Source organism: Haemaphysalis longicornis, unplaced genomic scaffold, assembly GCF_048455015.1.
Source record: "Haemaphysalis longicornis isolate Haplotype H1 unplaced genomic scaffold, Haemaphysalis longicornis Haplotype H1 scaffold_7, whole genome shotgun sequence".
Taxonomy (NCBI): Eukaryota; Metazoa; Arthropoda; class Arachnida; order Ixodida; family Ixodidae; genus Haemaphysalis; species Haemaphysalis longicornis.
This window is the reverse complement of record NW_027526422.1, coordinates 7748665-7763305: the sequence shown is the minus strand read 5'-3', so window position 1 is coordinate 7763305 and position 14641 is coordinate 7748665. Positions and strand designations below refer to the sequence as shown.

Below are 14641 nucleotides of genomic sequence, written 5' to 3'. Positions count from 1 at the left end.
CAAGGCACGGCCTTCCAGATGCCCCATGTTCAGAAGGTCACGAAAAACTACAACCCTTGTGACTTTTGATGAGCGAAATCTATGTTGCAACTTCAGAAGCCGTTTTCTCAAAATAGTTTTTTTGCCACCTGCGTCGCTTGTTCCGGGGATTTCTTCGTGCCCGCTCAGTCTATTTTGATTCTGTTTTCGCATTACATTCTTTGATGAACAGTTCAGGTCGTGACACTCCTGGTTTTCCAGGTTTACTTTTTGTGATTTTTTTTATTTAAGCAGTCATTCACAGTCATTAGCCTGTTGTACATTGACCTCTAAAAAACTGAAAACTAAAAAAACAATGTGTTGTAAAAAAAAAATCTAGGACTGTCACGACCTTGTCCATTCATTTGGGAATGAAAAGCACTTCAAACAAGTTTTCCATCGTGTTTTAAAAGCCGCCCAAGTTCGGTACAAGCTGAACAGAAAGAAAATTTCATAAATGAAGTTTTCAAAAGATTATTATAAAAATTTTATGATATCACCAAAGAAGCATTTCCTGTTGCTGTGCCAATTCTCATCGAAAGCCACATAGAAATAAAAAAGTTGATTTTGAAAGCCCCGTCCCCGGGCTCAAGCGAAAACAGCTTGTTCAGCAAGCTTATCAGCCCTGCCTAACTGGGTTTTCTTTTGACGGCATCAGCCAGTTAATTGCACAGCTGTGCATATTAACGTCATAGTTTCTAGTGCGGGAGACCAGCTAGCGAGTCACATGGCCATTCCCTTTTTTCCTAATTATAGCTCATTTGAGCAAAGTTTACGCTAACAGTGGTGTCAGCACGATTCTAACGAGGCAATCTTTTGAATGAACCAAACTTGTATGTTTTGTCTGCATGGCCCCTTTAAGTTGCAACGCAGCTGCAACACTGCAACAAGGATACCGTTAAGCAGATGTACATTCTACGTTTGCTTTAAGAAAACAGGCGAGTGGTGTAGGCAGAACTGAGCACGGCACTCACCATTGAGAGTTAAAAGCATCCTGGGGAGGCATGCCATATCTCATAATAGCGTTCAAGAAGGCCTTCCTCTGCCGGGCATTGAATCCAAGAACCTGGAAGGAGAGACGCACGGCTCGATGATTGCGAGACACATGGAACGTTTACCAGGGCATGACAGCAAAGCCCTGGAGAATGCGAGAGACCAGCTCCTTCCTACGGCTCACAACAGTGCCTGGCCACACAAGGGGCAGCAGCTGTGAGTAGTGTAAAGCCGAGGCATCAGACACCGGAGGCATCATTGGTCAGAAGCTGCACGCATGTACCAGGCCTCCTTTAGAACCGTCGGGATTGCTTTGCCCGGGTCCCCAACTGGCCTGGACTGTGCCGCTTCGCGCAAGAGCACTACTGTGGCACAGCAACCCTTTGGTGTGGTCCACACTGAAGCACCAGGCACTGCCGCAGCACTCGGGGGCAGTGCCTCCTAGCATACCGCGTGTGCACACACTACGCAAGGTGTGTGGACCCCTCAGATGAGTAAGAAGACGTCATCACCTGCCTCGTCACGACCAAAGCTGCGCCCCCCAGGAGCAAAGGCTTACACTGAATGGGCAGCTTGCAGTCAGAGGAAGGCTGCGAAGATGCCAAGACAGAGAACCGCAACCGCAACGCGAAAAAAGCAGCTGTTCTCGACACAACTTGGGAAGTGTTTTTGATGTCACAAGCATAGTTTTCCTCCATTCTAATCCTGCAAGCCCGATTCCAGTGAAAAGTGAAACCAAAGCACATTTAGTGTCTGCTGCAGCAACAACTTGTACATGATGAACCTGCCAATACATGTCAGAAATAAGGCACAATACTGCCACCTAAGCACCATGATAAACTTCAACCATGATCAACTTCCCCGGGAGATCAAGGCTTTCACTTTCTGAATGTGGTGCAACGTGACACACACCAATTTACCTAGACGAGACCATCACCATTAGCAAAACGATTACTACTGAGCAACTAGTTATCTGAGGTTCCTGGAATCTTTGAGACAGCTGCAGTAGCCGTGGTGGTAAGGTGTTTAGTTCTCAACTAGGCCCACTGTACCCACCTGGTGGTGGGCAAAAAAGAAAGATGCATTAATGCATTAATTTTTTCAAGTTCACAGTTACGCCTAATGCTTCCAACACCCGAGACGCTCCTAAATAGTGCCCAGCAATGTTGGAAGCTGCTGCAACACACATAGCAAGCTGCGTTAATGTCGGCAGGAAATAACAAAAATACGCGATCAGAGAATGTAATTTACCTATTAAAAAAAATTCCCGGGCCATCTCCCCTAACGTGAAAACCTGGGGAGTGTTTCACAGTGTAGTGTATAAGAGTATGCAGTGTATGTGCAGGGTGTAATGCAGTGCATAGGTGCAGACAAATAAATGTAGACTTACGCAGTGTATAAGTGTATTCAATCTTCTCTCTTGCCACACTGCGCACACTGATTAGGCGGCGGAGAAGCGCCGGTGGGAGGAGCAATTGCGCGCTTGCTGAGGCAGTGGCGCCCTTGCTAGTGTTAAACCAGATCTAAGCAATTTGCATGCCCCATCTGCTCCACTTTGGGGTAGTGGCAGGGGTCAACGCGAGCGCTGTGAAATGCCCGCGCCTTGCTTTGGGAACTCGTCCTCGGTGATCAACGAGGCCCCGGCACCAGGGAAGTACACGTTTTCTTGTTTCAACCGACCACCCGACCCGATGAGGCCTAGCGTCGAGGGCCGGTGGGTCCTTCAGTGTAAAACACATTACAGTCGAACCTCAATATAACGAAGTAGTACTTTCCGGAAAAAACTTCGTTTTATGGCGAACTTCGTTGCATCGAGATTTGTGCCTTTCAGTGACACAAATGATGTCATCATGAAGATATTGATTTTACAAATTATTCTAGACAAAACTAATAACAAACCGACCGGCGAGCGTTGTATAGTGAAGTTATTTCGATATCTTGACTGATGGTTCGAGGTAAAAGATGCCGCGAAACTCGCACCATGCTAGAGCTCCGGGGCGGGTGCACTCTGATTGACCGAATACGAAAACGAAACTCAGTGAAACTCAGCGGCAGTCCTCTAATGCGTCAAGCAACACTGGGACCGGTCACGTGCTATTGCGGGCTGATGGGAACGGGACGCGGGGGTCCCCACAAAATGGCGGAACTCGGTTTGTCAGCGCTGAGGCTTTGCAAACAGTGTGCGCGATCGGGTGGTAAATCGGTTCCGGCCGTCGGCTGCCTGATTACCGGTGGATCGCTTAGTGCGCTGTTCTAGCTTTGCAGTACGAGTGCGGTGCTTATTGGTATTGCGTGATGTCTGCAACTTCACCAAAAGTTCCGCCCGAAGCAGTGTCGACGCTTACCCTACCAAGTGCTAGCGCGGTGCAAGAGAAGCCTTGCAGTTGTTAATTCTCGAAATAAAAAAAAAAGCTGTGTTCCAGCAGTGACTCGGTCGAAACATCTGGTAAGTTTCTGCGAGCTCTTGTTGAAAGGCTGATCGTTACAGGTGCAATCGTTAAAAGCTCAACTTATCAACTGTACTTCAAGGAACTGTGCTGAACTACAAATTTTTTCCCCGTTGTTTTATTAAAGGCAACGAAGTCTTACTGCAGCTTTTGGAATCTCGTGTAGCACTCGTCGGTAGTGAAGCAATGCCAAACATGGCAACTGCAACACCGAAAAGGATTGGAAGCAGTGGGGAGGCCAGTCGTGCATCGTGTCTGCACTTGCACGGGACCGGTCGCAATGAGTTGGGCGTGAATTATTTCGAGCGTTGTTTACAAATGATCAACTTTTATTTTGCAAGCCTTGCACAAGGCAACTCACTTAGCGTGCGGTCATGAAGTCGGTTATTTTTGCCTGACGTTTGCTGAAGAATGTAGGCGTGATGTGGCGCTCGTACGTTGATATGGCTACCAAAGCTTGTTCGTTCTCGTGCACGCCGGCATGCCTGCGCAATACGTCAATAGCATTTAGCACTTCTGCAGTAGTAGGCGCCTTCATTGACTCCTCGGTGTCTTCATCACTGTCGGCATCGTCTTCCGTGGAGGATTTTTCTTGGATGCTCTCAATAATGGCACCATCGTCCAGCTCCTCGGTTGCGACAGCGTATTCATCGCTTGACATGAAATCTCCAAGGCTGACATCTTCTGGCACGCCGCCGCCTTCGCACAGCTGCTGCCTCGCCTCGACAACATCTGACTGTGCCTCTCCGTCGCCCGCTTCATCGCCGCATTCTATGTCCGATGAGTCGCCCGCAGCTACCTCTACAATGCCAGCCTTTCTGAAGCAGTTGACGACGATGTCCTTGTTCGTTGACTGCCATGACGCAGACAACATTTCAATGGCCATAAACACGTCAATCTTGGTGTCGTGTTCATGCTGCATGTTGAGCAGAGAGAGAGAGAGAAAATGACTTTATTGTGAAATAAATATCCTGCGGAGGTGGGTTCAAGTGCGACGCAGGGCACCCCCACCCCGACTATACTGTCGTCCTCGCGACGATGCCTCGGCCCGGGCTTCCGCGCGGGCGGCGCCACAAAGGTCTCTGGGGGTCACCCCCCGTTCCCCTCGCCTGCGCCTCCCTGCGCTTCTGCCGGCCGAGAGCCGCCTCGAGCCGCTGGATTGTCCTTCGCTGTGTTTCGTACTCGTGAGAGTTGATCGAGTCCGTGGCTTCCTGGGGCAGACTCTCGTCATACCCCCGCGCACTGTGTTCCGCACAACCCCACAGCAAGTGGGCCACCGTCGCATTCGCACACGCACACTCACTACACTTTGCGTCCACGTATACCTCGGGGCACACGTATCGCGCCAACACCGGAGTCAGTACCGAGTCGGTCTGCAATTGTCTATACAGGACGGCTTCGGCTCGGGTGAGCCTCGGGTGCGGCGGCGGCCGCTCCCTCCTGCCGAGCCTGTACCACTGCAGGATTTCTCCACCGTTGAGTAGAGGTTCTTGCTCCGTTGCCTCTTCACCCTCCGTGCGTGAGACGCGGGGTGGCGCCGCGCGACCGGAAAGTTCACGCGCGACGGCGTCCGCAGTCTCGTTGCGGTTCGGGTACGCTCCCGTCGCGGTCCCCGAGTGCGCCGGGAACCACCGGACGTAAGTGACCTGCTCGCACGTGCCCCCCGCACGGGCACCACCAGCTATCTTCGCGGCCTGCGCGCACACCGCGTTCTTCGCATATCCCAATATGGCTGTCCTAGAGTCACTCAAGATCGTGGTACATTCCGGATCCGCCAGCGCCAGCGCGATCGCGACCTCTTCCGCCTGCGCGGCGGTCGAGACCCTCACGCTGCAGGCGCTGCGCGTCTCTCCGGTCCTGGCCGACACCGCTACGGTCACGTACGTGTTCGGGCGGTCCGGGCACCTCGCCGCGTCCACGTAAGTAGCCCCGGCGTCGTCGTTGTAGATCTCGGCCAGCGCCTTGGCCCTGGCCGCCCGCCGTTCTCGGTTGCTGTCGGGGTGTACGTTCCGCGGCAGCGGCAGCACCCGCACTCTTTTCCGCACCTCCTCCGGCAGGCCGTTCTTCTCCTGTAGTCTTCTGCTCTGACCCAGGCCCAAGCTTTTCAGGATATTTCTTCCGGTCCGCGTGGTCTGCAGTCTTTCCAGCTGAGACGCTCGCTGGGACTCCCCGATCTCCTCTAGCGTGTTGTGGACGCCCAGCTCCAGCAGCTTCTGCGTGCTGGCGCTGTTCAGGAGCCCCAGCGCCGCCTTGTACGTCTTGCGGATCGCCACGTTGATGCGGTCCCTCTCGTTGCGCTTCCACGGGTGAAAGGCGCCCACGTAGGCAACGTGGCTCGTGGCGAAGGACCGCACCAACCGCAACAGGCTCTCCTCCTTCATGCCGTTGTATCTGTTGGCCACCCGCTTGATCAGTTTGGTGGCCATTCCCATCTTTGTGATTACTCTCTCAACCGTGGCTCCGTTGCCGCCGTTCGCCTCCAGCAGCATCCCGAGCACTCGCAGCTTGCTGACTCTGGGGATCTCCGTCCCATCGCACGTGAACAACTTGATCTTACTCGCCTCTTCCTCGGCTCTCTTGCGGTACCTGCCCGGCGGTGGAATCACCAGCAACTCGGACTTTTGCGGGGAGCACTTTAGTCCGGTGCCCGCCAGCTGCTGTTCGATCGCCGCTATCGCCTCCTGCAGCGAACTCTCGATGTGGCCGTCGCTCCCCCCGGGGACCCACAGCGTAATGTCGTCTGCATATATCGTGTGTCGAACCTGCGGGATCTCCGAGAGGCGTTTGGCCACACCGATCATCACCAGGTTGAACAGCACCGGCGAGATCACCGCTCCCTGGGGGGTACCCACGCTGCCCAGCTCTCTCTCCGGCAGCTCCAGGTCCCCCGCTTGTAGTTCCACCGTCCGGTGCGACAGAAAGTCGCGGATGTAGTCGTGGGACCTCTTGCCCAGACCCAGTTCCGAAACCTGCGCCAATATGGCCGAGTGCCTGACTTTATCAAAAGCACTCTGCAGGTCCAGGCCCAGCACGGCTCTGTTGTCCTGCGACGTTGTCGGACGCTCTAGTATCTCGTGCTGCAGTTGTATCATTGCGTCCTGCGTGCTGAGCCTCTCTCGGAACCCTAGCATCGAGTCCGGGTAGAGGCCCTTCTCTTCCAGATACCGCTGCCATCTGTTGTTCAACACGTGCTCCAGGACTTTCCCGACGCACGACGTGAGGGAAATCGGCCGCATGTTCTCGATACCGGGCGGCTTACCCGGCTTGGGTATCAGTATTGTCTTGGCCGCCTTCCACTGCCTCGGCAGTCTTCCCTCGCGCCAGCATCGGTTGAAATACCCCGTCAGCGCTTCTGTCGGCCCGTCGCCCAGGTTTCGCAGGGCTTTATTGGTGATTCCGTCGGGGCCCGCCGCGGACTTGCAGTTGAGGTTCTGCAGCGCCGCGCGGACCTCCCACTCCTCAATGTCGCGGTCCAGGTCCGGGTTGCTCGGGCCTCTGTAGTCGCCGTGGCTCTCGCTGGGAGTGGTAGGGAGATATTTATCGTTGAGCCGTTTACACGTCTCTTCCTTCCCCAACTTCTTCGTCGCGCAGTGCATGATCTGGGCGAGTCGGTGCTGCTGGTAACTCTTGCTGTTGGTATCGTCCAGCAAGTGCCTCAGTAGTTTCCATGTGCGGCTCTGGTGGAGCTGCCCGTCCGCCTCTCTGCAGATGGCGTGCCACTGCTGGGTGCACAGCTGGCGACTGTATCGCTCTATCTCCCTGCCGATCTCGGCGGCCTTCTTCCTGAGATTCCTGTTGTTTCTGTTCTTACGCCAGCGCCTCTGCAGGGCCTGTCTGGCCTCTATCAGGTGCGCCAGGCGGCTGTCCATTTTCTGTACTTCTTCGTCGGTCTCCAGCTCCGTGGTCGCTCCCTTGATCTTGCGCTTCAGGGCGTCCGACCAGCTCTCGATGTCTGCGATTTCCTCGCCGAGCTCCTCGCTCTCCTCTCGGAAGCGATCCCAGTTCGTGAGCTTGTGTTTGCGCTTGCCCCTGCCGACCTCGTCTGCCGACGCCGGCAGGTCCAGCTCGATTATGAAGTGGTCGCTCCCGAGGTTCTGCCCCGTGTTCTTCCATGCCACCCCGCCTCTGGCCTCCTTCCTCTTGCGGACGAAGGACAGGTCCGGGCTGGTGTCGTGGGTTATCGACGTGCCGATGCGTGTGGGTGCCGCTTCGTCCGAATACAGGACGAAACCGGCCTCCTCCGCCGCCTCGAGCAGGGCCTTCCCCTTCGCCGTCGTGCGGCTGTACCCGAGCTCCTTGTGTGCGGCGTTAAAATCGCCGCACATCGCCACCGTGTCTCTGCCAGCGAGCTTCAGCATCTTATGCATGGCCGTCTTGAACTTCTGCTGCCTGTGGCCCGGGTTGCTGTATACGTTGAGCAGAATCCTTTGGATGATGCGCTTCCTGTACGCACACTTAACACTGTTGATTACACCTTGATCCAGCGGCTGGATCAGCGAAGTGCAGTGTGCGGGAAAATATTCCAGCTCGACATTAGTGAGCTGCACGTCAACATGGTGAGCCGAGCAGTTGTCTAAAAGCAGGCAGATTTTCCGGTTCTGCTGCACCATATCTTCGTCCAGCTCCTTAAGCCAGTCGCTGAATAAGGCTCGCGTCATCCAGGCCTTCGCGTTGCTCACGTACGTTACGGGCATGGTCTTGCCTCGGAAGCAACGCGGCCGTCCACTCATTCCCATCACAAGAGGCTTCCGTTTGTCGCTGCCATCCATGTTGGCGCACAACAACACGGTCAGCCGTTGCTTGGATTGCTTTCCGCCGTGGCAGCGTTCGTTCTTGAGGGCCAGGGTCCTCTTGGGCAGAAGACGATAGAACAAGGCCGTCTCGTCGGCGTTGTAGATGTTGCGGCGGTCATACCGGGCAAGAATGCCAGGAACGCTGTCACGAAGCCAGTCTGTGGCCCCAACTGCATTTGCCTCAGCGCATTCTCCGCTGATCACTTTGCCAACGATATTGTGGCGCTCTTTAAAACGTTGCAGCCACCCGCTGCTGGCTTTGAAGTCATGGCACCCTAACATACAAGCGAAGTCTAGGGCTTTTTGTTGCAGTATGGCGCCACTCAAAGGCATGTTTTTGGCACGCATTTCCATAAACCATGTAAAAACGGCTTTTTCTACGTCGACGTACGTAGACGCTTTTACCCTCTTCCTTTCCGCCGTACTCCGGCCGCTGTCACTGACGGCACAAATTATGCTGTCCTTGGCCTTCAAAATGGTTGAAAGTGTGCTCAGCGATATGTCGTACCGGTCAGCCACTTTCTTCTTTTTCTCGCCGCTGGCCACTTCGTTGATCATCTTTGCTTTGAGTTCAAGTGAAAGCACTTTTCTTTTGCGAGGAGCACCACTCATTGTCGCACTAAAGTAACTGCACTGCGACCACGTTAAATGACAAAGAAACGGTACGACTGTCTCAACGTGCTCGAATGAAGAAAAAGAAAATGGACGTCGATGACAACGAACGTCTCCATGGACATGAAAACATCACGCCCTTTATTTGAACGTCCGTACGTCGAGGGCGCCGCGGACGGGTGTTTTTTTTTTTTTTTTTTCTGGGTGTGCTGTCTGCACATGTTATCACGATTTTTTTTATAAACAGTAATGTTTTTACTTTAAATGCAGTCAGATCTGCCGAAATTTGATTTCTGTGCTTGCAAAAACTTCGTTGCATCGAAAGTGTGCCTTAAAACTACTTCGTTAAATCGAGGGTAAAAACACATGCACCTTAATGGCAACAAGAAACTGAAACGTAAAAAGTTCGTTGCATCGCGAACTTCGTTATATCGAGGTTAGACTGTATAACCCGTCTACAAACAGTTTCTGCTTGCGCTTGACGATTGCTGAAGAGGGCAGGGAGTGTTCCACAAACCTTTAAATCATGTTAGTTTATTTTCAACCGGTTTTATGCGTTCTATACTTTTCTTTTAGTATACGTTACGTTCTAGCACGAGGAATTGGAAAACGAGTGGTGTCCCGGTTTTTAGTACCCTGATTACACGAGATGACAGGAGATGCCGACAGCCCCCACTTTAAACCAGGATAAACAAAAATTTGGCAGTTTTGCGTTAACTGAAAATGGGGCCCACTTCTCTTTTTCACAACATTCCTGCTTCCCTAAACCCACTCGTAGGCGGCCACTGGTGCCTGTCAGAGGGAAAGAGGGCACTCACCTCGATGTTCCCGCCCACACGGGCGAGAAGTGGAGGCAAGGGCCTGTCCTTCTCACTGTTGCCACGACTCTTGCGATTGCGCGACTTCTCTCCCGCCCCTCCTATTCGGAAGCAAAAGGCACAGGAGCGGGGGTGGGGTGGGGAGAGAGAAAGACAGAGAGAGAGGGAGATGACGACAGTCAGCACAACTTGCCACAAAAGTCTTACATCAATGTGCCCCCTCCTTCCCCCAAGGGATAAGACCCTCGCGGTCATTACTGAACCAGTGTCTTATGCACAAAAACCATGCAAACCCAAGCCAATGACTATCGCCCAGCAGCTAATGATGTTTCTGCTACCTTGCATAGTGCACGTAATACATAAATAGTGCTGTTCATTTGTAGCACCTCATGCTTTGCCCATCTAGGGATTAATTTGAAATGCACAAGAGGAAGTGTAAAGTTCAAGCAACAATTCACTGTTGCAGACAATAAACAGCATGAGCTCGAACCCGGATGTACTTGAATTCAAACAGTGTTGGTCCATAACTCAAAAATACAAAAAATTTGAGGGCATGTTCAGTAAACAGCAACTTAAAAGTAACTTAAAAATTAGCAGTAACCTAAAGCAGTGACTTAAAATAAGCAGTAACTTAAAAACATGCTTCTCCCCCGTAACACAGACCCATGCAGAACCCATCCGTACGCATGCACCTGCATGAATGGGGAAGGCGCACTCACCGTCGTTCTTCTCCTCGAAGTCGTCGTCGTCTTCTTTGTCATCTATCGAAAGTAAGAATCAGGGTTCAAAAGAACAGGTTGTGCACTCCACCAGGAGAAGTTGGCAGGCGCAGTTGCCGCAGGCAACAGCAAGGGGCACAGGGGGCACGCCCGGCACGCTCGCACGGCAAGACAGGAGACACCAAGCACCCATCCACACTGAAGGGTGGAAGAACGTGAAGCCCCTTCCACCTCAGACTAACACCCAAGGAGCAGCTCCCAGGCACTTCTGTTGCCCCCCCACCAACCACCGTGGTTCCCCTGTGCCCGCTGTTGCCTCCCCGGCACCACTGCGGGTGCCACCAGCTGCTTGCGTGGGCGTGCTGCATGTTGGCCGTTTCCTAGCAGCACTTGTGCTCAGGAACAAGGAGAAGAACAAGAACAAAGCAGGCGTTAGGGAAAAACCAAAAAAAACACTAAGAGCAACACTGTGGCTACCCTGGCAGTTTCAGTGACCCCCTAAGGGCATACCACTTAACACTTACCGTATTTACTCGCGTAATAAACCCACTTCTTTTCCAAAAATTCGGCATGAATTTGGGGGGAGAATTCATTATGCGGGAAAAAAAATTGCAACAGTTTTAAAGGTTGAAATTTCATACAATAAAGTTGCTAAGAGAAGTACTGTCAGAGCCTTGCCATTTTCATAAAACCACATAGGTAATTATGTAATCAAATTTCTTTTTTATTCGCAACATGCTAGTGGGTCCCTACTCACCACGGAGCTGTCCTCCTTACTAAAGTCGCTTGCCCCCTCCCATTTGTTTCCGGCCCACAGCGCACCGTCTTGCGTGCCATCAAGGCACTCCAAAACTTCTTTTCCGACACCGGGAAACTACCTGCCGCGGTGGCTCAGTGGCTAAGGCGTTGCACTGCTGAGCACGAGGTCGCGGGTTCGATTCCCGGCCGCGGCGGCCGCTTTTCTGATGGAGGCGAAAAGCAAAAACGCCCGTGTGCACGAGATTTCAACGCACGTTAAAGATCCCCAGGTGGTCAAAATTAATCCGGAGCCCTCCACTACGGCGCGCCTCATCGCCTGCGTTGCGTCGGCGCGTTAAACCCTACAATCAATCAATTGACACCAGGAAACTTCCCTTCTTTGGACCCACGAAACACACGGCGATCCCTGTTCCCCGCCCAAAAACCTCGTTTTCGCCCGTAGCGCACACGAAGTGCCGCCCAGCCGTGCAGTTTCCATGTGCATTAACACATGCTCAACCGCCTACAGTTTAAATCCGGCTGTGTAGCTTAGGTACTGGCCTATCGTACGGCGCTCACTAGGAGCTCAGAAAAAGGTCGGAACACAGCTGAACAACAAAACCACGAGCGTAATGGCGAAGTCGCAGAACCTCAAGACCAGAGGAGTGCGGAGTACGTTTAGTGCGTTGTTCGCACGCCGCCAGAACTAGTCATAGCAACAAAGAGCAGGGAAGGAGTGCGGAGTACGTTTTGTGCTTTGTTCGCACACAGGGACGTTTTTACGGCGCAAGAAGGTTTGTTTTGCGTTGAGCAGGTGGCGCTCCACAAGCGCGCAATTTTTAAACTGTGAGCAATGGCATTCGAAACGTCTCTTGCTACTGTTGAGATTTCTTTTTGTTAGAATGCGTTTTTAGCATTTCTGCGCGTACTGTAGTGTGATATCAAGTTACTGTGATGGTCTAAGGGATCAGCAAACATGCTGAGATAAAAACATATTCCTGCTGCATTTTTTATTCAAAGTGACAAAAAAGTAAATTCTCAAGAAGACAAGTGGGGGGAGGGTTCATTACGCGAGTAAATATGGTACTTCTTCATGCAGCGTAACCTAATCAAAACGACCGTCCAAACGCACTGAGCTCGTAACAATGCAGGGAATTGAAAATGGGCAACTATGAAATGCACACGGAAGCAATGGGGAATAACGCGGCCGCGAAGGGCAGCACAAGCGAACACCAAGCGGTGCGCACCGGAGGGCACGGAGAAGTCCGAGTTGTAGTCGGAGAGGTTGTCCTGCCAGGTGGCGTCGTCCTGGGCGCCCATGGCGTCCGTGTAGTTGACCTGCTTGCGCACGCGCTTGCCCTTGCCCAGGGAGCGGGCCATGTCCTCCTGCTGCTGCTCGTAGTGGTGGCGCAGCAGCTTCTCCCAGTAGGCCGGGTCGGCCGACTCGGCCTCCTGCTTGAGCACCTCGGTCTCGGGCTCCTCCTGCTCGGCCTCCTTGGTGACGTAGGCGGCCACCTTGAAGGAGCCCAGGTACTCGTTGGCCCAGAGCTCCTTCTGCTCGATGCCCTCCTTGGTGCGGTCCAGCAGCTCCTCGACCGCCTTGTCGTCGTAGTGGATCAGGTCCTCCTTGCCCTCGTCGTCCTTGAACAGCTCTTCGGTGCCGAAGCGCAAGATGTCGTCCAGCTCCTGCTTGGACATGGTGTTGGAGCGGCTGCCCATGCCCGGCCGCACCACCAGGTGGGTCAACATCATCTTTTTCTTGGCCACTTGTGTGATGCGCTCCTCCACTGAGGCACGCGTCACGAAGCGGTAGATCATCACTTTGTTGGCCTGGCCGATGCGGTGGGCGCGGCTGAACGCCTGCACACACAGGGCAGCACAGCACGTTCAGACACCGTTGCTCGCCCCCCACTCGATGCAACTCGAGCACTAACGCTGCCGCTGAGCCTGCAACAGCAACTACAGCCTGCCTAGGGACATGGCGCAAGTTTGTGAATTTAGGAAGACGTTCTCTCTCTCTCGCTCTTTTTTACAAATGCACACGGTTTTTCTTACCTCCTGCCATGCTTCACAACAAGTTTAAAGGGGCAACAAAGACAAAATACAAACTGGCTCGCTTGAAAGGCTGCCACATCAGAATAACAGGCATGAACTCCACTCAAACAAGTTAGATAACAGGAATGGCAACTCAACTAATTCTTTTCCATATGGCCCCATCACATCAAAGCAACTGGTTTGTCCAACTGACAACTGCCAACAACAGCTAGACCAAATAAGCATGATTGTGCAATTGTAGTGGTGTCTCTAGTTACATTTCATCACCCTGTCTGAATGTTACGGAGTTCTGGGTTGCTCCGTTTTTAGCACCGCACCTGTAATGTCACTGCTAACATTGCGATTTTTTTTTGCGCTAATATTTGTGACTCTACCTCTATTTACAAGGGGGTGGTACCTTCAACTAAAACAAGCACGCATCTTGTCTTCATGATTCCTTTAAAATGTGCACAGCTACCATGTGCACATGGCACATCCATTGTTTGGCAACCACAGGAGAAGGAAACATGACAGGCCTGCTAATTCATTAGGGACACAATCGCACATTACTATTACAAGTTAACAGCCCTTAACATTATGGTATTGAATAGTTAACGCTACACTTTACTGTTAACAGTGGCAACGATAACCAGTAAAGAGGATTTTTAACATACAAATTTGAGGCACCTTCAAGTGCTTCTTATACGGCCAGAGGAGGAAAAAAATAGAGGGGCCACAGGGCAAGTGAAGCATACCTGAATGTCATTGTGTGGATTCCAGTCGGAATCGTAAATGATGACAGTGTCTGCGGTGGCCAGGTTTATACCCAGGCCACCAGCCCTTGTGGACAGAAGAAAGCAGAACTGGGGAGCATTTGGGGCTGCACAAGGGGGAAACAAAAAGGAAACCATGTCAAAAGCATTCAAGACAAAACAGCCAACCACGTCTCAGTTGCAATTGTTGTGTGTAGCAGCTCTGCAACTTGCATCATTTACATTGACCCCTACGTGTGTGCTCAACAAGCCTGCAACCAGAAATTAACATGCCCAGAAACCTACACTGAGAGAGGGTTTGGGCTAACAATGAATGGGAAACACTTGAGCAATTTCACATCCGTGGATTCAAATGATTGTGGAAGATTTTGATGAGATGATTCAATGCTTGTATAAAGAGAGCTTTCACAGCAGGATACAAAGAAATTACACTGCTCTCGTACTCGACTTGCAACATTAAATCACAGGGGACTACCGATGGATAGAGGACACTACAAGCCCAGCACTGTACCACTAAACTGCCAGCACTGTTCACTTGAGCATCGGCAGCCACATGACAACCACTGCACACTGATGATGTCCCACTAAACATGCTCCCACCCCTAAGCAGGCGATTTGCCACCTGACACACCTGTTACTGATACTGTTTTCTCTCCCTCCAGGGACATCATTTGATGACCGATTCTCCTACGAAGA

General features: G+C 52.3%; 1 protein-coding gene across 10 annotated transcripts in view; it reads right to left on the bottom strand.

Annotated features, from left to right (window-relative positions):
• Mi-2 (chromodomain-helicase-DNA-binding protein Mi-2 homolog) overlaps positions 1–14641 on the bottom strand; it is a 68172-nt gene that overhangs the window by 23446 nt on the left and 30085 nt on the right. For 5 of the 10 annotated variants that reach the window (XM_077675864.1, XM_077675854.1, XM_077675858.1 and 2 more), the window contains exons 18-22: positions 13928–14052; positions 12386–12998; positions 10401–10442; positions 9682–9782; positions 993–1084 (exon numbers count right to left, since the gene is read on the bottom strand). In XM_077675864.1, the coding sequence (XP_077531990.1) occupies positions 993–1084; positions 9682–9782; positions 10401–10442; positions 12386–12998; positions 13928–14052 (973 nt within the window). The remainder of the gene's footprint in view (positions 1–992; positions 1085–9681; positions 9783–10400; positions 10443–12385; positions 12999–13927; positions 14053–14641) is intronic. The other 5 variants (XM_077675856.1, XM_077675859.1, XM_077675860.1 and 2 more) reach the window with 5 other exon arrangements.